Raw genomic sequence first — 24,983 nt, forward strand, 5'->3', positions numbered from 1 at the left:
AACTCTCAATGCGAAGGGAAGCTTGTGAATATCATTGAAAGTTGACGATACTTAGCTTCAGGTTTGCATGTGTTTCAATTTGTTCTAATTTCTTGTCATGAAAAAGACAAGTGAACGTGTTGGTGCTGCTCAACCACGATAAGAACTAAAAAATGCTGTGTTCAAAAAGAAAAGAGATTTTGTGTCAACGTTTTGGAGAGGCTTTGAGTTATGTTGTTGCTGCACCCAGCGCAAGACCTGCGAGCTGAGAACAATGCGATCTTCAGAACTTCAATCCAGCTGAAGACGTACATTGACAGTGGTCCAACCTCAATGAAAACAACGATCATGAAAACTCCAAAGGCAAAGGAATGTGCATAGCGTGAATTTACAAGAAAAGACGCCTGAATCAACTCATATATTGGTTTGTCTAACTAGGATGTTTGCTGTTCAACGAAATGGAAGTCCAAGTTTAAGAGGTTCGTGAGTTTGTTCTAACCAAAATGTTTGTTCAAAGAACTGGACAACGCCAGGAGAGGCTTCAACCTTCCAGGTCTATGTTCTCTTTAGTTTTCTTTATGGTATCTCTAACTTCCTTTTGTTTTTGCAACACCATGAGAATGGGACGGTGCCACAGAACAACGTTCCAGGGCCAGCTAACGATGGGTAAATGGAAGTTTACGCTCTACACAAAACGAGAAAACGAGACGATCTACACAAAGCACTCTGTGGTTTCCTTGAAAAGAAATGAATACATTTACAAAGTTGCAAACATTTGTCAAGTAGTTATGTCTCTTCAGGCACTAGCTTAGCTGTTGTTTCCGTGGGAATGGCCATTGCCACCGTCACTGACTTACAATTCCATTTATTTAGCAGTAACGTGGATCATACCCAGCGGGACGGGAGCCGGTTTGTGAGCTTTATTCACGAAGTTCACGGATGAATCATCTAATCAATGCTTACTCCCGAGATGCATGGGAAACGGAAGGAAAATTCGCCCAAGAGCCAAGAACACTGGACGAACTGGAGATAAACAAAGAGAGGCACTCCTGGCTTGAGAATACAAGGTTAAAAATATTTTGCTTCTTGGTGTTAAGGTTTAACAAGGTGCTTTCTTATAATGTAAAAGTTAGACTACGTGACCCGAATATGCCAAGGCGCGATTCTTTGTTTGAGTAAGAGCTTGCAAACTTTGAGTATCATAAGTGTCCCAAAGGGTGCTTGCTGTCCGCTAGGCAGTGGTGCGTTCCCTGGTCTCTCAAGTATCACAGTGTCCAACATTAGCAACACATCTTTCGCTTTTTTTTCCCAGACATTACCAGCTTCTTTAGCAGCAACAGTCCGTGGCGAAGTAATCTGAGAAGGCTCGTCGGCACCCACCGAAAGGAAGATTTCAGTGCAACTCCGTGCCTCTCGTTTGTTTCTGAAAAGGAATGAGATGCAAGGAGCAAATATAATGAACCAAGTGCGGAAAATCTCACCCTGCGGTATCAAAGTAGCCAAAAGTTTGTGTTCCCAAAGATCAACCGCTGCGCTTCCCGGCTCCCACTCGAGTAAATATAGGCCAGAAAGGACCAAGGCGACGACATCAACATCGTGCTTTGGCAACTTCTATCAGACCTTCGACTCAGCACAAGGAGAGTGCTTCAGGAACGTCCTGAAAGACTTGGCCTTTGAGTTCACCGTTTTTGTATCCTGTTCTCCAAATATATCCCTGTGATGCAAAGGATCAAGAAACGTTGATTCAAAACAAGACCAGACCTGGAATTGTTTGAGGGCTGTAACTTTGCGATCGGCAGCAATCATGCGAGAACGTTACGCTCTGACTTAGGAGCATCACTTGGAGGAATAAGCTGCGTTTGCACGTTTTCTTTAAGAGCCTGCTTGACATAACACGAGAGCTTGATTTCTGCTGCCACCAAAACCAATGAAATCTTGGCTGTTGCCTGAGAAGGTCTAGATCACCTTGAGTCTCCTTCGAATCGTAAGTGGCTGAGAGGTGTTTTCCCTCATTGTCATGTGCATAGGGAAACAAACGTCCGTCACGAACGATACACACGAGAAAAACATTTGATAAAAGCCCGCATAAATAGACAGCATTTCTTGCGGGATAGTTTTTCCTTGGAGCTGCAAAGCTGAGTTTCTTCACTGGTCCATACAAGCGGTCTGTATGGTCGAGGCCAAACTGGCGAAGCTTAAGTGCGGCATCAAAATGGTAATGGTAGCATTCTGCCTTCTTCGCAAAAGATTAAGAGTCAAGCTGGCAAAAATACTATCACCTGAGTTTTAGCACAGAACCACGAGTCACCCCAAACGTAAATCCCATGGTTTCTCACTAACACTGCCGTCGTTCGTGGATAAGCGGCACTCTTCCAGCAAAACGCGAATAAGAAAGACATCAGTGAGAAACGAACCAGCTTTTACTCACGGCTGCTGCTAAAGAATCCGTGAGCTCATATTCATACGCAGAGTTTTCGAGCTAGTGGTAGTAACCATGCCCTTTGATTCCTTTGATCATCTCCATGTCCACGACGGTGCGATGTATCGCCGGCTGAGATCCAGAAGCCAACAGCAGCACGGAAGAGCCATCCAGCAGGCTGTCCGATCAGCACGATTCCTCGTCCCCTCCCGCTAGCGACGAGTAATTAAGTTTCGTTTTGGAGAACTTCCTCTTTTTGTCCTGCCTATATATAGTGATACTTAGCTTACGTTTAGGGTTCATCGTTGATGAACGATGAAGGGCTAGGGCGGTGGATGCCGCGGACGGGATGTCTTGGCCTTCCACTATTGATCGGAGCTCCAGCTTCTCTCTCCACTCTCGCAAGGTAAGTTCGTTTAGATAGGGCTTTTCTTTGCGTTAGCAGTAAACGAGTAAGACAGCAATTTGGAAAGCGAAGCTGCTTGCAACGAGCTAAGAGGTCTGTTAGAGGCGATCAAGAAATCGTGTTGAAACTCTCAACGTTTGAAAATTGCAACGCAAAAGGGAGCCAGTGACACTACAAACAACTCAAACGGGCCAAGGAACTCTCAACGCGAAGGATGTGGACAACGCTCTGTGAATACAAACAAACTAGATGTTGCCAGGTTCGCGTGTGTTTTGAAATTTCTTGTCATGAAGAAGCCAACATGTTGGTGCTGCTCAACGACGATAAGAACTGAAAAACGCCTTGTCACAGCGTGTGCCAAGAAGAAAAATGCTACTAGATTGGAGAGATTTTGTGTCAACGTTTTGGAGAGATTGTCAGTGCTTTGAGTTATGTTGTTGCTGCGCTCAACGCAAGACCGGTGAGCTGAGAAACAACGTTGGGCATCTGCGATCTTCAGAACTTCAATCCAGCTGAAGACGTACATGACAATGACAACAACAATCATGATCCGTCGCTGATCCTTAGCCAGACCGGTCAACTGCCGCACCTCTCCACCTCTGAAGGTAAGGGCTTTTCTTTGCGTTAGCAATAAGCGAGTAAGACAGAGATTTGCCAGGGACAAGAAAGCGAAGCTGCTAAGAGGTATGATAAACGATAAAAGAAAGGAGGCGATCAAGAATTCGTTTTGAAACTCTCAACAGCTGCGCTCAACGCAAGACCTGCGAGCTGAGAAACAACGTTAGGCACCTGCAATCTTCAGAACTTCAATCCAGCTGAAGACATACATGACAATGGTCAAACCTCAATGAAAACAACGATCATGATCCGTCCTTGATCCTGGACCAGCCCCTCCACCTCGCAAAGGTAAGTTTATTTATTTTTCTTTGTGTTGGCAATAAGCGAGTAAGACAACGGAACAAGAGAGACTTGCTGGAAACAAGAAAGCGAAGCTGCTTGCAACGAGCCAATTGAAGAATTCAGGTTTGCTCTTTCTTTTCAATTGAGAGTGCCGACGACGGGGTCAAGAAGATGCTATGCTCAACGCAAAAGGGAGCCACACAGTCAAAATAAGATGATATGCTCAATCAAACAACGCAAACAAGCTAAGTGCAAAGCAACAGTCCAAGCAACTCTCAACGCGAAGGGAAATTTGTGAATACGAACAAAACTAACGATCATTAAAAGTTGATGATACTTAGCTTCAAGGTTTGCGTGTGTTTAAATTTGTTCTAATTTCTTGTCATGAAAAAAAACAAGTGACGTGATGGTAAGAACTAAAAAATGCTATCTCCAAGAAGAAAAATGCTACGAGATTGGAGAGATTTTGTTGTTGCTGCGCTCAACGCAAGACCTGTGAGAAACAACGTTGGGCCAGAACTTCAATCCAGCTGAAGACGTACATTGACAATGGTCCAACCTCAATGAAAACAACGGCCATGAAAACTCCAAAGGCAAAGAAATGTGCATAGCGTGAATATACAACTCATATATTAGTTTGTCTAACTAGGATGTTTTCTGTTCAACGAAATGGAAGTCGAAGTTTAAGAGCTATTTGTTCTAACCAAAATGTTTGGACAACGCCAGGAGAGGCTTCAATCTTCCAGGCTTTAGTTTTCTTTATGGTTTCCCTAACATCTTTTTGTTTTTACAAAGTTGCAAACATTTGTTTAGTAGGTATGTCAAAAAACATTCCCAGAGACGAGCTTCTGGAGGTTGTGGCAGCTACTCAAGAGCTCGTTAAACCTCTTGTAGCTGTCTGAGCTTGAAGACTTCGGGCTCGTCACTTCCAAAACTTCCAAGCCGATCCCTTCTGGCGTGAGCACGAGCAGCTTCGTGTCCTCTGTCCACGGCCGAGGAATTTCTTCCAGTCCAATCGCTGCTGCCTGAGTATTTTCATCCAGCCTTGCCACTAGCTCGTCCAGTCGTGCCTCTGGCTCTGTCAGAGGGATCTTCTTCGTCCCTGGCGTTCGGGAGTAGACTCAAAAGCTCGAGCTTATTTCCACTTCTCAGGTACTCGAGCTCGTGCCTGAGCATTGCGTCCTTTGGCTTTGAAGTCGCAGTATCACGGGCAGTCTCGGTCTCCTTGGTGTACTGCTGGTTGTATCTCTCCACAAAACTCACAACCTTTTCCTGGATCAACTCGGGGACGTCGCCACCTTGGAGCCGAGACGCAAACGCGAGACTCTTTTTGTAGTCCCCTACCTCGTCTGTGTGAAAGGGAGAGGCTCGCTGTTAAGACGCATCAGCTTCGTCCAAACACCCGACGCCAGTTTGCCAGGATCGCTCGCTGGCTGCAACACGGCTAGCCTCCGGTTCTTCATAGCTCAGGTACACTTCCAGCGGAGCAAGTAGAAACTTGTGGTTTACTCTGCCTTCTACACCTCTTGCATACTTTATTTCCATCCTGAAAAATGTTAATGGTCAAAGGCATGAATAAAGACCATTAGCCAGGAGTTTTTGATTGACTAGACTATAATGAGGTAATTCTGCGAAGATAAATGGCCATGTGGTGTGCTACCAGAAGTCTGGGCAGGTTCCTTTGATCACAATCTCTCCAAAACGTTGCCAACCTAGTATGGCACACGCTGTGACATGGCGTTTTTCAGTTCTTATCGTCGTTGAGCAACACCAGCATGTCACTTGGCTTCTTCATGACCTGGCAACGTAAACCTAAGTATTGTTGATTGTTCATATTCGCACAGCGTTGTCCACATCAGTGAGTTCGCGTTGAGAGTTGGCCCGTTGTTTTGCAGTGTCACTGGCTCCTTTTTGCGTTGCAATCGAAAAGAAAGAGCGAACCTGGTGTGAGAGTTTCAACACAAATTCTTGATCCCCTCTAGCCTTTCTTTTATGGCATTGGATTATCATGGTGTAGGAGATGAGAGTGGAGCACTAGATCCAAAGACCGCGAGAAATCAATCTGCCAGCGATTAGGGCGTGGAACAAACTAATTTACTCTCCCACAGCTGACGATGGCACTCATGAAGAGCAGCACCTCCAAAAACTAAAGTAGCCTTCGTGCATTGATTGCTATCGAAAACTTTCGTGCAGAAACAGGGCCCATACCATGGAGTCAAGGGGACCATTCGCGAATCTTATTTGAAGCTCCCGTGCGGAGAGGAACTAGCAGTCCAGGGTTGTAAACCTCGCAAAGAGCTCGCTTTGCAGCAGCCTCTTCATCTGCTCCTCGAGCAGCATTACCACAATCCGGCGCTCTCGCATCCCGCCCTGGGGCGTGGGAAGTAGCACCACCACCCCGTTGCCATACCACGGCTCCAGCACCATCGAGAAGTGGGCCGGCCGCCCCCACCCAAACTCAAACTCGTACACCGGGAACGAGTGCAAGCTGATGCTGAAGATCCCCATCCCGGTGCTGGGTGGGGAGACGTTGAGCCCGATATCATGGCCCTTGCGCAGCGTCTCCTCCATCCAGTCGATGGTAGACTGGATCCTCTCCTGGCCTACGTTGCGGACATCCTCGTGGAAGAGCCGCGCGGCGTGGGAGACGTGCTTGTTCTTGAGATCGCCCACGGCGCACGGCAGGCAGAGCGTGAAGGAGGAGGTGCCACAGTACTCGCTCGGCATCGGTGGCTGCCACCGGTTTCTGCCCACCTTGGTGGACACCGCGTAGATGTAAGTGTTGGTCACCGAGTCGTCGAAGTCACGGGCCTCGGTGATGCACTTCCAGACGAGACCCGAGACGGCCTCGAAGGAGGTCGGGCTGCTGCCGTAGGCGAACGGGCCAGACGCGATCTCGTGCTTGAGCTCCGCGAGCTGCTGCTCGTTCATGTGGAATGCCCGGACGTGGTAACTGGGCTTGAAGTCCTGGGCGGCCTTGTCCATCTCCTCGGCGATGGCGGGGGTCACAGCAACGAAGTCCCGGACCGGCACGGTGACGCTGGGCGGATCCCGCGCCTTGAGGAGGCTGGAGTCGAAGCTGGGCGGTGGATTCGGCGGTGGGAATCCCCGGTGGAGCTCCGACCAGGCCTTGAGGAAGGGGAAGAACGAGGAGCCGTCCAGGAGGGTGTGGCTGGTGACGAGGCCCAGAGCTATCCCGCCACACCGGAACTTGGTCACCTGGGAGTAGTCAAAGCCGATCAAAGCCGGTCAAAAGATTTACCTGAACTTTGAGCTGAGGGAAGTTCTCCGGATCGGTGATCGCGGTCTGGGCCGGGTTGAGCTCCTGCTCGATGGAGCACTGCTTCATGGAATTGCCCCAGTCGCCGAAGCTCGCATCGGCGAAGGCCACCACGAACTCGATGCCGCGGTCGTTGCACTCGAGGATGGGGCGGTCGAGGCCGGCGATCCTGGGCCTCCCGGCTAGAGGATAGTACGGGACGAGGATCCGGGAGAGCGAGTCCTTCAAGCTCGCCACTAGCGAATCGAAAGAGCTTACGTGATCCAGAGCAGCTGGGTAGTAGTAAACTTGCTTGATGTAGTTATCGCCCAGGACCTGGATTTGGAAGTTGCAAAGCCAGAGAGTGCAGGGCTGCGGCGTTGGGACCGCTGGAACGATCGTGGACACGGACTCTACGTGCACAACCATCTTTGCAACCAAAGATGAAATCCACAAAAACCACAAAAACACTAAAGAAAGGGAGAAAGAACGCCACAAAAACTTTCGGTATACACTCACAAACTTAGAGCATCCCACACGATCTCGAAGATCCCACGAGAAGAACGTGCTTATCGCACATTATCCTTTTGTCAGAAAAAATTCAATGCGTGATTGACAGAAAAATATCACTCACTTTATAGGTGTGTTGCGATCCTTGTTGGGTCGCCTCGTGCGCCGACCGTCAGGAGCTGCAGCACTCTCCGCGAGGAGGATCCCAGCTCCAGGAAGCGACAGGATTGATTCCCTACGCCTCCTCCAGCGCTCCAAACCCACGTCGTGTGATTTTTATTTCCTCTGTGTGACAGAGTTGTGCGCGGCCGGAGCCTTCAAAGGCGTCACGGCTTCGTATTATCGTCTTTCCATTCATCCTCTCGTACACAATGTGGCACTGATCATGTGAACCAAGCACTCTTAACCACGGTTTGTCTTGTGGATCATAGCGTATAGACTGTGGTGATGGATGATCCTTGTGTTTTTCGCCTAGGTCCTGAGACTTGGATGGCTACCTCTTTGTTGCGGCCAGCAGCGTCGCGGAGCTCTTGACTCAATCGCCATCAGAAGTTTCCAAGAGGTAAACATGGCTTTGCATGAAAGTTTTCACTTGCATGTTTTCTAGCGGGATTTGTTTTGTCACGACCATAGAACCTCTTTCGCTGCCGAGGCAACCTGGTCTTTGCTCGTTCCTGCGCCTTTTACGAGTATTGGTAACATTTATTTCCTCGACTTGGTTGATTGATGAGGATTCTTCTTCTTCGTTACCTTCTTCTAAGGAGGGAACATCCTTCAAGCAGTAAGACGCTTTGGGGAACATTTGTCACTTGGGACGATCACCACCGGTGACAGAAGCATTTCTCGAGTGAGTCACGTCATTCTTTTCTCTCGTTCGTAAGAATGGCATCTCAACAGTGATATCTTATGGCAAAGGAAGAATCCAGAAGAAGCAAAAGCTTTTAACGAGCTCGCAGGGATTTGATAGGACTGCAAATCCAAGCCGACTAAACAACCTCATGCAGGACAAGCATGGATGCGTTGTAGCGGGTTCCTTAGTCAGCTGGGAACTGCTTTTCCCATTCGTCTGACGATTTCATGCGAAAGAGCTTGTTTTTTGTTGTGAAAGTTTCATATAGACAAACGCGATCAAGCTCTTGTAAGACAGGACCAAGTTTACATCAGGACGTGAGCTACTTTTGCAGGACACCTATGCCCTTTCTTGAAATAAAAAGAAATTACAGAAGATTGCTAATAAATTACGAGAAAAGGGGCACTAAGACGAACTCTGCGACGCCAGTATACTGCTCTCTTTGCACCGTGAAAATCCCGTGCTTAGGGTGGAACACAATCCATCTAGTGGGAGTAAACCCCAGGAGCACCACACACTGCCCAATCCAGTACATGTTATACGTGCTACAATACCACGCCTTGCCGCCACCGTCATCCACAAAGGCATCATCTTTTTCAAGCTGCTCGCATCTCAAGCTCGTTACCACTGGGTGTCGACTCAAGAGCTCCAACACCACCTCCTCGCTGGGTCGAGTAATCACACCCACCCTCCTCAAACTATTACCTAGAACATAAACTTGGAATAAATTCTTGTCCTGCTGCTTATGCCTGAAAAGCTCCAGTGCCTTCTGGATCAAGGACAAGGCTGGCTGTTGGCGTTCCTGGAGAGAAAACTGGTGTGCTGTGCCAAGCTTGGTCATGGCCTGGGAGCAATGGTTTAACGCTTGCTCCCAGCAACCAGAGCACCGTTTCGCTTCTTTGTTTACTGTGGCTATGGGCATACCTTGCTCATCGAAGTCAAACAGAGGCTGGAGATCACCGCCTCGAGGCGGATTAGTGCTTTTCAACTCGCTACCTGGAAAAAGACCGCTCCAGTCGACTGTCGCTTCCTTGGGAGATTTTCCTGGTACAAAAGGCTCAACCTGGTATACCCTCTGAGCCCTAGACGCAAGATCTCTGAGGCAACACCAGCGCGAAGCGTGGATCACAACATCCGGCTCCTCCACTACCATCTTTTTAGGGCAACCCTTCAACTTTAAGCCTAGCATGATAGTCAAGCATTAAGTATGCTTTTATTTACCAAAAGAGCTAAAAAAGAATATATTGAGCAGGATAAGATGAATTTGCCAATGCAATCACAAAACCTTGTGCTGTAAACTCGTTCCTCCCTTACAAGTGCTTGATCGGCTGCCTTAGCTTCCACAAACGCAACAGCATCTTAAGAAAGAAACCGATGAAACTAGTGACATACCTTTCTGATTAGAATCGGGAATGAGCACCTGTCTTCCCATCCGCCCCATACAGCCAGTACTCGAACGAGCCTTCCACAAAGTTGTAGTAGCCACCATGGAGCGTGAGGTTGCCATTCATGACTGCGTCGTGCACGAAGGGAAAAGCCAAGAGGTTTGACAGCGATAAGTTGATAGACTCCTGGCACGAAATCGTCAGACGAACGGGGAAAGAGCAGCGCTCGCAGAGCAAACCTTTTCGCACATTGTGCACTGCTGTTCCAGGTCCTGGTCAGCTGCTGCCTTGAGAGCCGCGGTACGAGCCGCAAGCCCAATCTGGATCCAGTCTTCAACAAAAACACTGGCTAAAAAATCACGTCAGTTGTGCCAGAAACTAGAAGAAATACGCAAAGCGAGAGCGTAAAAGTACCTCCGTTTCACATTTTCCTTCTGTGTCATGAGAGCAAGGATGCCACCACACCTGCTGTGCCCGATCACCATTATACTCTCCACCTATGGACGGTTTGCAAAGCTTGTATTTGCCGGAAAATGGTTACCTTGAGAACCATGACGGCGTATTCAATAGCTGCACTAGTGCCGGGATAGATCATAGCCTGCCCGGATTTTCACAACCATGCTTTGGAATCCAAACCACAGAGTACCTGCTCTGGTGGAGGAACCATGTTAGCAATGTTGCGGACGACAAATGCTTCGCCTGGCCGGAATCCAAGAACTGTCGTGGGGCATACTCTCGAGTCCGAGCAGGCAATGACCATGAACTGCACAAAAAATATAAAGAGATGAGCCGTTTCGAGCGTTCACGGCGCTTACCTTTGGAGTCTGCTTCACCGCTACTTCGCGAAACAGCTTTGGTTGCCTCCTGTCCACAGCACAAATTCGGAAGTTGGCATTGAAACCGTCCAGGGATTCAGATTTGTGTGGCGTACAAAAAAGTCTCCTGCTTGAATTTTTCAAAGCCGTGCTGGATTCTCTGCTTCACTCTCTCCGTTGGGGTGAATGTATTCTGCGCGATCACCAAAAAATCATAAAAAAACCAAGAAGGACAAGAGTAAACTTACTTGGTATGCTTGGCAGAGGCTCGTGTGTCTCCCCGCCGCGCATTTGCCAAAACAAACAACGGAACAAAAGGTGCTGCCCAATCCTCCTGGAAACGGCGCTCGGATCATCTTTTCTTCGTATTTAGGGTGTGCTCTACACACGCAGGCGCCAAGTGGTGTCCTACGTGCCAAAGAAAAACAGTTACAAAGAAAACCAATGGATACGTACTTTACTCCGTGAGACCTGAGCTCGTTGAGGAAGAAGCACCATTCACAGTATAAATATAAAGTAGCACCCAGAGCTCTCTATTCCTGAAACAAAATGTCTAAAAACCAAACAAACGAACAAAAAAAAATAAAAAATGGTATAAATGAAGATACGACGAGGCAAGCAATACCTTGAAGATCATAATGCTCAAACATCAGAAAGGCGAGAAATCAAGCTTGTTAAATTTTCGTTAAGCATACTACAGTCATTCACACATCCAGGAGAAAATCACTTACCAGGGCAGTGATAAAAAAAAATCACATGGATGCACTAACTATTATGTCACCGAATGGAACCTCTTGCTTCACTAAGAGAGACTGCTGGACCCGAGGACCTGTTCCACACGCTGTCAGAAACAAGTCACGAATAAAAAAAAACACAACATTACCAGAATGTCATAAAACATGCAAGCTGCAACTCTTCTAGTTTTTCCCGTCAGAATTTGTTCCAGCGACAAACTCGCGTTTGGAGCCTGTTTGCTGAGCCTCTCCAACATAAGTGCTACCGCCCTGGTCACATGAAACATCATTGAGAATATATTTACCACTTGATAAGCACTGACCTCGTTCGTCCGGAGCATACATCACTGTCTGGAGCTTGGGAGTCATGGTCGTCTAGAAGTTCTGTAAGGAGATGAGCGAAATGGTGAGTGGAAAGTGCAAATAGTATCATCACCTTCAAAATGGCAATCAAAGTCCTGCAGAAAAGCCGGGTTCATAAACAAATGAAACAAAATCACGCAGCTTACGGGTAAATCAGCTACAGAGTCGACAGCTGGGTTTATAGAAGCGTTCAAATTGTCTTCCCGGTTCAGATTATCTCCAGCAAGCTTTTTCGTGGCGGCGATCTCTAAAAGTTTGTTAAAATTTAGTTCTTATGAACTTCAAGGTAAGCTTAATACCTCTCTCTGTTTCGCGTTCCAAAACACCGTAAGTCCTCAGTTGATAGTTGCTCGCTGGCAGCCGGCTACCAGTTAGCAGCTGAAGCAACCTCTGGTCCCTAGCAGTCATGTTTTGCATAAGAAGCATTCGTCGATAACAGCAATCGGCTCTTTTACGAGGCCTTAGCAGATCTTTTGTGCTACGGAGCTGGTTCTGTAGCAGCCTACCAAAACCCGGGAGTCAGAGTTGTAAACGAATTTATGATACTCGGCTTACTCGTTCGATAGCATGGTCGACATATCAAACGCAAGCCGCTTCCGCTTGTTACTGGTCCTGACGTTGCTGCGTATCACAGCGCATGATTTCTGAGGTGTTCTTGGAGCGAAGGCCAAATCTGTGATAAAAGACAGTCAAGAGCCTTTAAACTTACAGTAGCTCACCTGATTCTTTTTCGGAAAAATAGCCACAGTCTTGCGCGCGAATGGCCTTCTCCCTCTCTATCACAGTCTGAAAAGGAGCATCTGGCATTTGCTGATCAGCTATCTCATCAACGATCGAGGCCAAGGACCGCATTGCCGTTGGACGTAGAAGGCTGTAAGGTGCTCGCTCCCTATGGTCTGCCAAGACGTCATTTGTTGGTGTTTGCGGCTGAAATACTCCATCGTCCACAATGCCGGACCATTCGTCCATGTTTTCTTTCTCTTGGCTGCAGTACAGGGTACGTTACTCTCGTTGAAGAAAGGAATCACACCATATCATTGCGAGATGACTTCCTCAACTTCGAAGCCGAATGACAAATCACCATCAGGAAATCTCTCTGTAAAGTAAAAAGTTAGAAACGACTAGACAAAAGCCAGTTCTCACCATCTAGCTGCATGTTGTAAGATCCAAAATGATCTACGTTTGGCTGCAAAGTAATGTGCTCTGCCAGTGCAACGTGCAAATTGACATTGCTGCACAAACGCTAACAGAAAGTTAACAGTGCAACATTGCCAATCATATTCTCGTACCTGTGTACTGCGTTTACAACCTCTTCTTCTCGAAAAGGATCGAGCAAGTCTGCTAAGTTTCCAGCATAGCCCACACAAAGGCGCTCAGTTTCCAGTAGAGAAGCCTCGCTAGCTTTGATGCTCGCTTCTCGCCATCGTTGAATTCTCTAGATCGACTAAATCGATTCGACCCCCAGATCGATTTACCACGTCACAACAACCGACCAATCCCCGATCGCGACAAGCTCTGCCGCTTTTGGAAATATCTATGGGCGGCGTATATGGTAAAACACCTAAAAGGAGAAATACCCTATAACGGAAGAACCCTAAACTAAGCTGGTCCTGTAGAAAGCCGCTGCATTCTTCCATGGATTGGCGAAGTAATCCATGCCCATCGCCCGCACGCGCTGCAAGTCCGCACAGCGATCGAGCCTTGCATTGCGTCGTCCCAGGGGATGATCAGGAGGCGGATCATCGGATTTGCGTCGACGATGATCCAGATCGATGGGGTCATTGCCGTACCGCGCGAGCGCGGCGTAGGGCTCGCCATCTTCCTCAGGAAGAAATCCCCCCGGCCCGGAGCCTGGCCGTTGAGCCGAGGGCGTGAACAGGATGATCGAAGCTCTGCCACAGCGGCAAGCCATCGGCGGACTCGAGAATGAGGTTCCCGGAATCGTCCAGCGTCATGCCCCGGGCGGTGACGATTCCTGACCTCCACAGCCCGTGTGGATCGCCAATCGCGATCTCCCGTGCCCGAGGGCACGATCCTGGAGCTCGGGCTCGATGGCAATCTCGTCCCCCGGCCGGAGGCGCTGTCAATCATCGCAGAGGGGAGAAGTGGATGGATCGTTGATCCACCGCGCCCCAAGCGCCAAGCAATATAACTTTTCGCTATGTTTTTCGGGCGGCATAAGACCATGGAGTTTTACTCACTCACTTGAACCTGCAATGTGCTCTTAGCTCCTCCATTCTGTAAAGATTAATGGCCGGTGTGTTATCGCTTGATGGCTGGGGAGGTTCCTCTGGCTCCATGGAAATTGTTGAGAAAAATTGTGCTCCACCCGGTGCAAATAGCTGACATCACAGAATTCAAAATTCGTAAACTTGAGTCCAGTTCAATTTGCTGGCATTTTGCAGTAATGAACAGATTATACCAGATAAAATGCTGAATGCACTGTAATTTTGAAGAACCCTAAAATCATGGCTGCCCGCTCGAGTTGACTGGCGAAATCCTCTGAATCTAAGCGAAAAAACCACCAAACATAATCCATCACCTCCCAGAACTAAAAGAACTTTAACCATCCGCATTATCGTTCAACTACCCCCATCTGATGGGTTATAAGAAGCTTGTTTAGTGTTGTGGAAGTTTCATATAGACAAAGGCGATCAAGCTTTGGTAAGAGAGGACCAAGTTTACACCAGGACATCAGCTACTTTTGCAAGATCTTGGACACTAGGACTATCATATCCAATATATTCCCTTCATATGAAAGAATGTATCAGTGTGCTAGAGTAAGAAAAAAAAATGTATTTCTACATGTAATGTTGATATTATATAAAAAAAAAAAACTATATCAGTGGGCTTGCTGCGTAAGGTAGGACTAGTAATATAACACCCTAGTGAATCCAACTCACCAACAAGTTGTATCTTGTAATTCATTCAGTGTCCTCTTGCATATTTCCATCCTTTAAAATGTAAAATATAAACAAAACCATTAACCAGCATATACCTTAGATATATTAAATTAAGTGATGGTAAGAAACCACCAAAAATATTTCAAAAGTATGTGTGGTAAGAAACCAATATTTACCAGTTCACCCCGCATCCAACGGCCCGGATTGCCCAGATCCGGAGGCCCACAAAGTTCGGCGTTTGCTCCTTATAGTAGTAGACTGCTACATATAGCATAGAAAATTTTTGTTTTTAGAGAACATGAACTGCAAGGTTCATATATCAAAGATCTGTGAAGTGAATTCTAAGTCCCTTTGTGGGGCATCTAATGCTGAGATAAGCATCATGTCAAGAAAAAAGAATTGTTCACAAAACCAAGAGCTAAAGATTTGTTTGGAAATCTTTAGCATACAAGAGCACAAGCATGGAATTTTTTTATCAAAGGTTACTTTCATGCATATGAGTATAAATCACTCTTGAATTCACAATGAAAAGTTGAGTTTGTGAGCTAAACAATTGTACTTTAATACAATCATTATAAATATATAAAAATTAAGGTTCATGGCAAGCTTAACTTTATACTATATTTTAACATCTCTACACTTAAAAATGTTTTGGAGGAACCTTTAGAATTTGAATCTCTTCTACTTTTCAAAGTTCAAAGTTAGGGAATAATTGTCTGTGATTATACTTAGGCCACCCTCCGGTCACCATAGGGTTTATTAAACTTTAATTTTGATCCATCATGTTAAATATTCTTTTAAAATATTCTTGCCTCATTCATCAGCCACAAGAATCAAACTAAGCTTCTATACTAATGTTAAGATCCTATCCCTTACACTCTAAACCAATTAGTTAAAAGGGTAATCATTTTATTATAAGGCCCTTTTTTTTATCTTATTATCCTGACCTATCCCACTACTATGATACCTTAAAACTTCCCTTTTTTGCCCTGCTTATATAAAATAGGGGTACTTAGCTCAAGTTTAGGGTTCATTGTTGATAAAGACTTGGGATTAGGGTCCATTGATTGCCTCTCTCCACCCTCACAAGGTAAGTTTGTATAGGTAGGTAGCAATAAGTGAGTAAGACAGAGATTTGGAAAGTGAAGCTGCTTGCAACGAGCTAAGAGGTATGCTAGAGGCGATCAAGAAATCGTGTTGAAACTCTCAACAAGCAAAGTGCAAAACAACGGGCCAAGGAACTCTCAAAGCGAAGAGAAACTCACGCTGTGTGAATACGAACAAAACTAACGATCAAGAACACTTAGTTTCATGTTGCCAGGTTTGCATGTGTTTCGATTTGTTCTAATTTCTTGTCATAAAGAAGCCAAGTGACATGTTGGTGCTACTCAACGATGATAAGAACTGAAAAATGCTATGTCACAGCGTGTGACAAAAAGAAAAATGCTACTAGATTGGAGAGATTTTGTGTCAACGTTTTGGAGAGATTTGTTGTTGCTGTGCTCAACGCAATTCCTGCAAGCCGAGAAACAACGTGATATTCAGAACTTCAATCCAGCTGAAGACGTACATGACAATGACAACAACGATCATGATCTGTCGCTGATCCTTGGTCGGACCTGTCAACTCTCGGACCTCTCCACCTCGCAAGGTAAGTTCGTTTAGAGCTCTTCTTTGTGGTAGCAATAAGCGAGTAAGACAACGAAACAAGAAAGATTTGTCGGAGACAAAAGAGCGAAGCTGCTTGCAACGAGCTAGGATCGAATGATCAACGATAAATGAGAAATTCTCAACGTTTGAAGACATCAGGTTCGTTCTTTCTTTTCGATTGAGAGTGTCGACAGGGTCAAGAAGATGCTATGCTCAACGCATAAGGGAGCCAGTGACACAGTCAAGCTAAAATGCTCATCAAACAACTCAAACGAGCTAAGTGCAAAACAACGGCCCAAGGAACTCTCAATGCGAAGGGAAGCTTGTGAATATCATTGAAAGTTGACGATACTTAGCTTCAGGTTTGCAAGTGTTTCAATTTGTTCTAATTTCTTGTCATGAAAAAGACAAGTGAACGTGTTGGTGCTGCTCAACCACGATAAGAACTGAAAAATGCTGTGTTCAAAAAGAAAAATGCTACGAGATTAAAGAGATTTTGTGTCAACGTTTTGGAGAGGCTTTGAGTTATGTTGTTGCTGTGCTCAGCGCAAGACCTGCGAGCTGAGAAACAATGCGATCTTCAGAACTTCAATCCAGCTGAAGACGTACATTGACAATGGTCCAACCTCAATGAAAACAACGATCATGAAAACTCCAAATTCAAAGGAATGTGCATAGCGTGAATTTACAAGGAAAGACGCCTGAATCAACTCATATATTGGTTTGTCTAACTAGGATGTTTGCTGTTCAACGAAATGGAAGTCGAAGTTTAAGAGGTTCGTGAGCTGTTTGTTCTAACCAAAATGTTTGTTCAAAGAACTGGACAACGCCAGGAGAGGCTTCAACCTTCCAGGTCCATGTTCTCTTTAGTTTTCTTTATGGTTTCTCTAACTTCCTTTTGTTTTTGCAACACCATGAGATTGCGACGGTGCCACAGAACAACGTTCCAGGGCCAGCTAACGATGGGTAAATGGAAGTTTACGCTCTGGCAGTGGGAAAACGAGACGATCTACACAAAGCACTCTGTGGTTTCCTTGAAAAGAAATGAATACATTTACAAAGTTGCAAACATTTGTCAAGTAGTTATGTCTCTTCAGGCACTAGCTTAGCTGTTGTTTCCGTGGGAGTGGCCATTGCCAGCGGGACGGGAGCCGGTTTGTGAGCTTTATTCACGAAGTTCACGGATGAATCATCTAATCAATCCTTACTCCCGAGATGCATGGGAAACGGAAGGAAAATTCGCCCAAGAGCCAAGAACAGTGGACGAACTGGAGATAAACAAAGAGAGGAACTCCTGGTTTGAGAATACAAGGTTAAAACTATTTTGCTTCTTGGTGTTAAGGTTTGTGGGCTAGCTTAGGCCCTGACTAACAAGTTGCTTTCTTATAATGTGAAAGTTAGACTTCTCACAAGCCCAAAGCCACAAGGCGCGATTCTTTGTTTGAGTAAGAGCTTGCAAACTTTGAGTATCATAAGTGTCCCAAAGGGTGCTTGCTGTCCGCTAGGCAGTGGTGCGTTCCCTGGTCTCTCAAGTATCACAGTGTCCAGGCCTGGCAACAAAAGCAATGATACATTAGCAACACATCTCTCGCTTTTTTTTCCCAGACATTACCAGCGTCTTTAGCAGCAACAGCCCGTGGCGAAGTAATCTGAGAAGGCTCATCGGCACCCACCGAAAGTGCCTCTCGTTTGTTTCTGAAAAGGAATGAGATGTGAGGAGCAAATATAATGAACCAAGTGCGGAAAATCTCACCCTGCAGTATCGAAGTAGCCCAAAGTTTGTGTTCCCAAAGATCAACCGCTGTGCTTCTCGGCTCCCACTCGAGTAAATATAGGCCTAAAAGGAACAAGGTGACGACATCAACATCGTGCTTTGGCAACTCCTATCAGACCTTCTACTCAGCACAAGGAGAGTGGAACGTCCTGAAAGACTTGGCCTTTGTGTTCACCGTTTTTGTATCCTGTTCTCCAAATATATCCCTGTGATGCAAAGGACCAAGAAACGTTGATTCAAAACAAGACCAGACCTGGAATTATTTGAGGGCTGTAACTTTGCGATCAGCAGCAGTCATGCGAGAACGTTACGCTCTGACTTCGTCCTTATCACTTGGGAGAATAAGCTGCGTTTGCACGTTTCCCTCCTTCGTGTCTTTAAGAACCTGCTTGACATAACACGAGATTTCTGCTGCCACCAAAACCAATGAAATCTTGGCTGTTGCCTGAGAAGGTCTAGATCACCTTGAGTCTCCTTCGAATCGTAAGTGGCTGAGAGGTGTTTTCCCTCATTGTCATGTGCATAGGGAAACAAACGTCCATACGGGAATCGTGGTGCACACGAGAAAAACATTTGATAAAAGCCCTCATTAATAGACAGCATTTCTTGCGGGATAGTTTTTCCTTGGAGCTGCAAGGCTGAGTTTCTTCACTGGTCCATGCAAGGGGTCTGTATGGTCGAGGCCAAACTGGCGAAGCTTAAGTGCGGCATCAAAAAGATAATGGTAGCATTCTGCCTTCTTCGCAAAAGATTAAGAGTCAAGCTGGAAAAAATACTATCACCTGAGTTTTAGCACAGAACCACGAGTCACCCCAAACGTGATCCCATGGTTTCTCACTAACGCTGCCGTCGTTCATGGATAAGCGGCACTCTTCCAGCAAAACACGAATAAGAAAGACAACAGTGAGAAACGAACGAGCTTTTACTCACGGCTGCTGCTAAAGAATCCGTGAGCTCATATTCATATGCAGAGTTTTCAATGATCGGGACTACGAGTTAACCATGCCCTTCGATTCCTTTGATCATCTCCATGTCCACGACGGTGCGATGTATCGCCGGCTGAGATCCAGAAGCTGTGCAGGCACGCAACAGCAGCACGGAAGAGCCATCCAGCAGGCTGTCCGATCAGCAGGATTCCTCGTCCCCTCCAGCTACGTTTTGGACTAATTCTCTTTTTGTCCTTATGGTACTTAGCTTACGTTTAGGGTTCATCGTTGATGTATACAATACTCAAACTTAGGGTTCATCGTTGATGAAGGGCTAGGGCGGTGGATGCCGCGGACGGGATGTCTTGGGGTTGGGGTCGCGACCCTTCCACTCTGCCCATTGATCGGAGCTCCAGCTTCTCTCTCCACTCTCGCAAGGTAAGTTCGTTTAGATAGGGCTTTTCTTTGCGTTAGCAATAAGACAAAAGCGAAGCTGCTTGCAACGACCTAAGAGGTATGCTAGAGGCGATCAAGAAATCGTGTTGAAACTCTCAACGTTTGAAGACACCAGGTTCGCTCTTTCGATTGCAACGCAAAAGTGAGCCAGTGACACTACAAACAACTCAAACAAGCAAAGTGAAACAACGAGCCAAGGAACTCTCAACGCGAAGGATGTGGACAACGCTCTGTGAATACAAACAAACTAGATCAACGACACTTAGTTCCATGTTGCCAGGTTCGCGTGTGTTTCGAAATTTCTTGTCATGAAGAAGCCAACATGTCGGTGCTGCTCAACGACGATAAGAACTGAAAAACGCCTTGTCACAGCGTGTGCCAAGAAGAAAAATGCTACTAGATTGGAGAGATTTTGTGTCAACGTTTTGGAGAGATTGTCAGTGCTTTGAGTTATGTTGTTGCTGCGCTCAACGCAAGACCGGTGAGCTGAGAAACAACGTTGGGCATCTGCGATCTTCAGAACTTCAATCCAGCTGAAGACGTACATGACAATGACAACAACAATCATGATCCGTCGCTGATCCTTGGCCGGACCGGTCAACTGCCGCACCTCTCCACCTCTCAAGGTAAGGGCTTTTCTTTGCGTTAGCAATAAGCAAGTAAGACAGAGATTTGCCAGGGACAAGAAAGCGAAGCTGCTAAGAGGTATGATAAACGATAAAAGAAAGGAGGCGATCAAGAATTCGTGTTGAAACTCTCAACATTTGAAGACACCAGGTTCCCTCTTTCTTTTCGATTGCAACACAAAAGGGAGCCAGTGCTAAGATGATGTGCTCAAACAACTCAAACAAGCAAAGTGCAAAACAACGGGGATTTGTTCTAATTTCTTGTCATGAAGAAGCCAAGTGACAGCTCAATGACGATAAGACGTGTGCCAAGAAGAAAGATGCTACTAGATTGGAGAGATTTTGTATCAACGTTTTGGAGAGATTGTCAGTGCTTTGAGTTATGTTGTTGCTGCGCTCAACGCAAGACCTGCGAGCTGAGAAACAACGTTGGGCACCTGCAATCTTCAGAACTTCAATCCAGCTGAAGACATACATGACAATGGTCAAACCTCAATGAATACCTCAACGATCATGATCCGTCGTTGATCCTGGACCAGCCCCTCCACCTCGCAAAGGTAAGTTTATTTATTTTTCTTTGTGTTGGCAATAAGCGAGTAAGACAACGAAACAAGAGAGACTTGCTGGAGACAAGAAAGCGAAGCTGCTTGCAACGAGCCAAGAGGTATCAACAATAAAAGAATTATCAACGATAAAAGAAAGGCTAGAGGCATTCAAGAACTCGTGTTGAAACTCTCAACGTTTGAAGAATTCAGGTTTGCTCTTTCTTTTCAATTGAGAGTGCTGACAACGGGGTCAAGAAGATGCTATGCTCAACGCAAAAGGGAGCCACACAGTCAAGCTAAGATGATATGCTCAATCAAACAACTCAAACAAGCTAAGTGCAAAGCAACAGTTCAAGCAACTCTAAATGCGAAGGGAAATTTGTGAATACAAACAAAACTAACGATCATTAAAAGTTGATGATACTTAGCTTCAGGGTTTGCGTGTGTAAATTTGTTCTAATTTCTTGTCATGAAAAAAAACAAGTGACGTGATGGTAAGAACTAAAAAATGCTGTGTCCAAGAAGAAAAATGCTACGAGATTGGAGAGATTTAATTGTTGCTACGCTCAATGCAAGACCTGCGAGAAACAACGTTGGGCCAGAACTTCAATCCAGCTGAAGACGTACATTGACAATGGTCCAACCTCATTGAAAACAACGACCATGAAAACTCCAAAGTCAAAGGAATGTGCATAGCGTGAATTTACAACTCATATATTGGTTTGTCTAACTAGGATGTTTTCTGTTCAACGAAGTGGAAGTCGAAGTTTAAGAGCTATTTGTTCTAACCAAAATGTTTGTTCAAAGAACGCCAGGAGAGGCTTCAGTCTTCCAGGCTTTAGTTTTTTTTATGGTTTCCCTAACATCTTTTTGTTTTTGGAACGCTATGAGATTGCAACGGTAACGTTCCAGGGCTATCTAACGATGGGTAGGCAGTGGCAAAACGAGACGATCTATACAAGTGGTTTCCTTACATATACAAAGTTGCAAACATTTGTTTAGTAGTTATGTCAAAAAACATTCCCAGAGACGAGCTTCTGGAGGCTGTGGCAGCTACTCAAGAGCTCGTTAAACCTCTTGTAGCTGTCCGAGCTTGAAGACTTCGGGCTCGTCACTTCCAAGCCGATCCCTTCTGGCGTGAGCACGAGCAGCTTCGTGTCCTCTGTCCACGGCCGAGGAATTTCTTCCAGTCCAATCGCTGCTGCCTGAGTATTTTCATCCAGCCTTGCCACTAGCTCGTCCAGTCGTGCCTCTGGCTCTGTCTGAGGGTTCTTCTTCGTCCCTGGCGTTCGGGAGTAGACTCAAAAGCTCGAGCTCATTTCCGCTTCTCAGGTACTCGAGCTCGTGCCTGACCATTGCGTCCTTTGGCTTTGAAGTTGCAGTATCACGGGCAGTCTCAGTCTCCTTGGTGTACTGCTGGTTGTATGTCTCCACAAAACTCACAACCTTTTCCTGGATCAACTCGGGGATGTGGCCACCTTGGAGGCGAGACGCAAACGTGAGACTCTTTTTGTAGTCCCCTACCTCGTCTCTGTGAAAGGGAGAGGCTCGCTGTTAAGACGCATCAGCTTCTTCCAAACACCCGACGCCAGTTTGCCAGGATCGCTCGCTGGGTGCAACATGGCTAGCCTCCGGTTCTTCATAGCTCAGGTACACTTCCAGCGGAGCAAGTAGAGACTTGTATTCAATGGTTTTGTATGACATAAACTGGTTTACTCTGCCTTCTACACCTCTTGCATACTTTGAAAACTGTTAATGGTCAAAGGCATGAATAAAGACCATTAGCCAGGAATTTTTTGACTCGACTATAATGAAGATAAATGGCCATGTGGTGTGCTACCAAAAGGCTGGGCAGGTTCCTTTGATCAAAGCGCTGACAATCTCTCCAAAACGTTGCTAACCTAGTATGGCACACGCTGTGACATGTCGTTTTTCAGTTCTTATCGTCGTTGAGCAAAACCAGCATGTCACTTGGCTTCTTCATGACAAGCAATTAGAACAAATCGAAAGACACGAGAACCTGGCAACGTAAACCTAAGTATTGTTGATTGTTCATATTCGTCCACATCAGTGAGTTCGCGTTGAGAGTTGGCCCGTTGTTTTGCAGTGTCACTGGCTCCTTTTTGCGTTGCAATCGAAAAGAAAGAGCGAACCTAGTGTGAGAGTTTCAACACAAATTCTTGATCCCCTCTAGCCTTTCTTTTATGGCATTGGATTAGGCAGCGAGGATCATGTTGAGAGTCCAAAGACCGCGAGAAATCAATCTGCCAGCGATTAGGGCGTGGAACAAACTAATTTACTCTCCTACAGCTGACGATGCCACTCATGAAGAGCAGCACCTCCAAAAACTAAAGTAGCCTTCGTGCATTCATTTCTTTCGTGATGAAAACCACAGAAACAGGGCCCATACATCTTTAGACCATGGAGTCAAGGGGACCATTCGCCACTCTTATTTGAAGCTCCCGTGCGGAGAGGAACTAGCAGTCCAGGGTTGTAAACCTCGCAAAGAGCTCGCTTTGCAGCAGCCTCTTCATCTGCTCCACGAGCAGCATCACCACAATCCGGCGCTCTCGCATCCCGCCCTGGGGCATGGGAAGTAGCACCACCACCCCGTTGCCATACCACGGCTCCAGCACCATCGAGAAGTGGGCCGGCCGCCCCCCAAACTCAAACTCGTACACCGGGAATGAGTGCAAGCTGACACTGAAGATCCCCATCCCGGTGCTGGGTGGCAGGACGTTGAGCCCGATATCATGACTCAGCACGCCACGGAGGAAGCGAGGAGTGAGCGTGGCAAAGGGGCAACCACGTAAGAGTGAGGGGTGCTGTATTATGCATTTCTTCCTCATGGCCCTTGCGCAGCGTCTCCTCCATCCAGTCGATGGTAGACTGGATCCTCTCCTGGCCTACGTTGCGGACATCCTCGTGGAAGAGCCGCGCGGTGTGGGAGATGTGCTTGTTCTTGAGATCGCCCACGGCGCACGGCAGGCAGAGCGTGAAGGAGGAGGTGCCGCAGTACTCGCTCGGCATCGGTGATGCACTTCCAGACGAGAGCCGAGACGGCCTCGAAGGAGGTCGAAGGCTGCTGCCGTATGCGAACGGGCCAGACGCGATCTCGTGCTTGAGCTCCGCGAGCTGCTGCTCGTTCATGTGGAATGCCCGGACGTGGTAACTGGGCTTGAAGTCCTGGGCGGCCTTGTCCATCTCCTCGGCGATGGCGGGGGTCACAGCAACGAAGTCCCGGACCGGCACGGTGACGCTGGGCGGATCCCACGCCTTGAGGAGGCTGGAGTCGAAGCTGGGCGGTGGATTCGGCGGTGGGAATCCCCGGTGGAGCTCCGACCAGGCCTTGAGGAAGGGGAAGACCGAGGAGCCGTCCAGGAGGGTGTGGCTGGTGACGAGGCCCAGAGCTATCCCGCCACACCGGAACTTGGTCACCTGGGAGAGTAGTCAAAGCCGATCAAAGCCGGTCAAAGGACTTACCTGAACTTTGAGCTGAGGGAAGTTCTCCGGATCGGTGATCGCGGTCTGGGCCGGGTTGAGCTCCTGCCCGATGGAGCACTGCTTCATGGAATTGCCCCAGTCGCCGAAGCTCGCATCGGTGAAGGCCACCACGAACTCGATGCCACGGTCGTTGCAGTCGAGGATGGGACGGTCGAGGCCGGTGATTCTGGGCCTCCCGGCTAGCGGATAGTACGGGACGAGGATCCGGGAGAGCGAGTCCTTCAAACTCGCCACCAGTGAATCGAAAGAGCTTATGTGGTCCAGAGCAGCTGGGTAGTAGTAAACTTGCTTGAGATAGTTCTCGGCCAGGACCTGGATTTGGAAGTTGCAAAGCCAGAGTGCAGAGCTGCGGTGTTGGGACCGCTGGAACGATCGTCGACACGGACTCTACGCGCACAACCATCTTTGCAACCAAAGATGAAATCCACAAAAACCACAAAAACACTCAAGAGAGGGAGAAAGAATCCCACTTTTGATGCATGATTGACATGGCGGCTTCACACACTGCAGGAGGGCTGCATAGGGGCGGACCAGATTGGTGGAGATGGTGGTCTTGCCTGAGGCAGTGTGGCCGCACATGAACAGCTTGGCAATTGATGGTGTGACTAGAGCGCTTTTTGCAAGAACGGGGCTCTTCTGAAATAGAGCATTCCTGTACTTCATTGTAGCAACCAAAAACCCAAGTTCAGGGGACTCTGACTTTGAACCCAGGGCTGCATTGGAGCCATAGATTAAATCATGCACAGCATATAGTATATGCTAGTAGTTAGAACCACTAGCCTTTCAAAAGGGGGAATCTGAATTATGGATCCCTATCTCCATTCCATCGTTTTTTTTATCAATACACAGCATTCTTTTACTCGTGCTTCTTCTCTGCCCTTGGAGATTGGGCTCTTTTCTCTTTTGTTTTCTTACTAACAATAGATTTCCAGTGAAGAGGAGTTTTCACACCTCTTCATTTGGCAACCACGGCTTCTGA

At 46.9% G+C, this 24,983-nt stretch overlaps 2 protein-coding genes, 1 long non-coding RNA gene and 1 pseudogene across 5 annotated transcripts; 1 reads left to right on the plus strand and 3 right to left on the minus strand.

Moving 5' to 3' along the window:
• Nucleotides 1–5,672: 5,672 nt before the first annotated feature.
• Nucleotides 5,673–24,466, minus strand: LOC9654696 (shikimate O-hydroxycinnamoyltransferase). Of its 2 annotated transcripts, XM_024669066.1 has the most exons (3): nt 24,448–24,466; nt 6,967–7,423; nt 5,673–6,923 (listed from the first exon to the last, which is right to left on the minus strand). In XM_024669066.1, exons 2-3 carry the CDS (start codon nt 7,390–7,392, stop codon nt 5,970–5,972), a joined length of 1,380 nt encoding a protein of 459 aa, XP_024524834.1. In that variant the 5' UTR covers nt 7,393–7,423; nt 24,448–24,466; the 3' UTR covers nt 5,673–5,969. The 2 variants fall into 2 exon arrangements, with proteins under 2 accessions (XP_024524834.1, XP_002964534.1); XM_002964488.2 differs by lacking the exon at nt 24,448–24,466 and having other exon boundaries at nt 6,967–7,458.
• LOC9654697 (carbonic anhydrase 2) lies at nt 9,724–11,077 on the minus strand. Its single transcript, XM_002964489.2, has 9 exons — nt 10,980–11,077; nt 10,772–10,931; nt 10,640–10,716; nt 10,524–10,572; nt 10,355–10,471; nt 10,250–10,306; nt 10,123–10,205; nt 9,948–10,053; nt 9,724–9,894 (listed from the first exon to the last, which is right to left on the minus strand). Exons 2-9 carry the CDS (start codon nt 10,877–10,879, stop codon nt 9,724–9,726), a joined length of 768 nt encoding a protein of 255 aa, XP_002964535.2. The 5' UTR covers nt 10,880–10,931; nt 10,980–11,077.
• LOC9654698 lies at nt 17,378–19,159 on the minus strand (annotated as a pseudogene).
• LOC112344406 lies at nt 19,183–20,267 on the plus strand. Of its 2 annotated transcripts, XR_002991671.1 has the most exons (3): nt 19,183–19,609; nt 19,702–19,955; nt 20,009–20,267. It is a non-coding gene; the product is annotated as an uncharacterized LOC112344406 (long non-coding RNA). The 2 variants fall into 2 exon arrangements; XR_002991670.1 differs by having other exon boundaries at nt 19,183–19,955.
• Nucleotides 24,467–24,983: the final 517 nt, after the last annotated feature.

Source organism: Selaginella moellendorffii, unplaced genomic scaffold (genome assembly GCF_000143415.4).
Source record: "Selaginella moellendorffii unplaced genomic scaffold, v1.0 SELMOscaffold_4, whole genome shotgun sequence".
NCBI classification, from domain to species: Eukaryota; Viridiplantae; Streptophyta; class Lycopodiopsida; order Selaginellales; family Selaginellaceae; genus Selaginella; species Selaginella moellendorffii.

Bases quoted from the DNA above. Each gene is read 5' to 3' on its own strand.
- LOC9654697 (XM_002964489.2), bottom strand. From the start codon at position 10,879: ATGATCCGAGCGCCGTTTCCAGGAGGATTGGGCAGCACCTTTTGTTCC. The intron at 10,717-10,771 runs GTAAGTTTACTC...GTGATCGCGCAG, and splicing joins GCCTCTGCCAAGCATACCAA to AATACATTCACCCCAACGGA. The intron at 10,054-10,122 runs GTACTTTTACGC...TTTTTTAGCCAG, and splicing joins AAGGAAAATGTGAAACGGAG to TGTTTTTGTTGAAGACTGGA.
- LOC9654696 (XM_024669066.1), bottom strand. From the start codon at position 7,392: ATGGTTGTGCACGTAGAGTCCGTGTCCACGATCGTTCCAGCGGTCCCA. The intron at 6,924-6,966 runs GTAAATCTTTTG...GACTACTCCCAG, and splicing joins TCCCTCAGCTCAAAGTTCAG to GTGACCAAGTTCCGGTGTGG.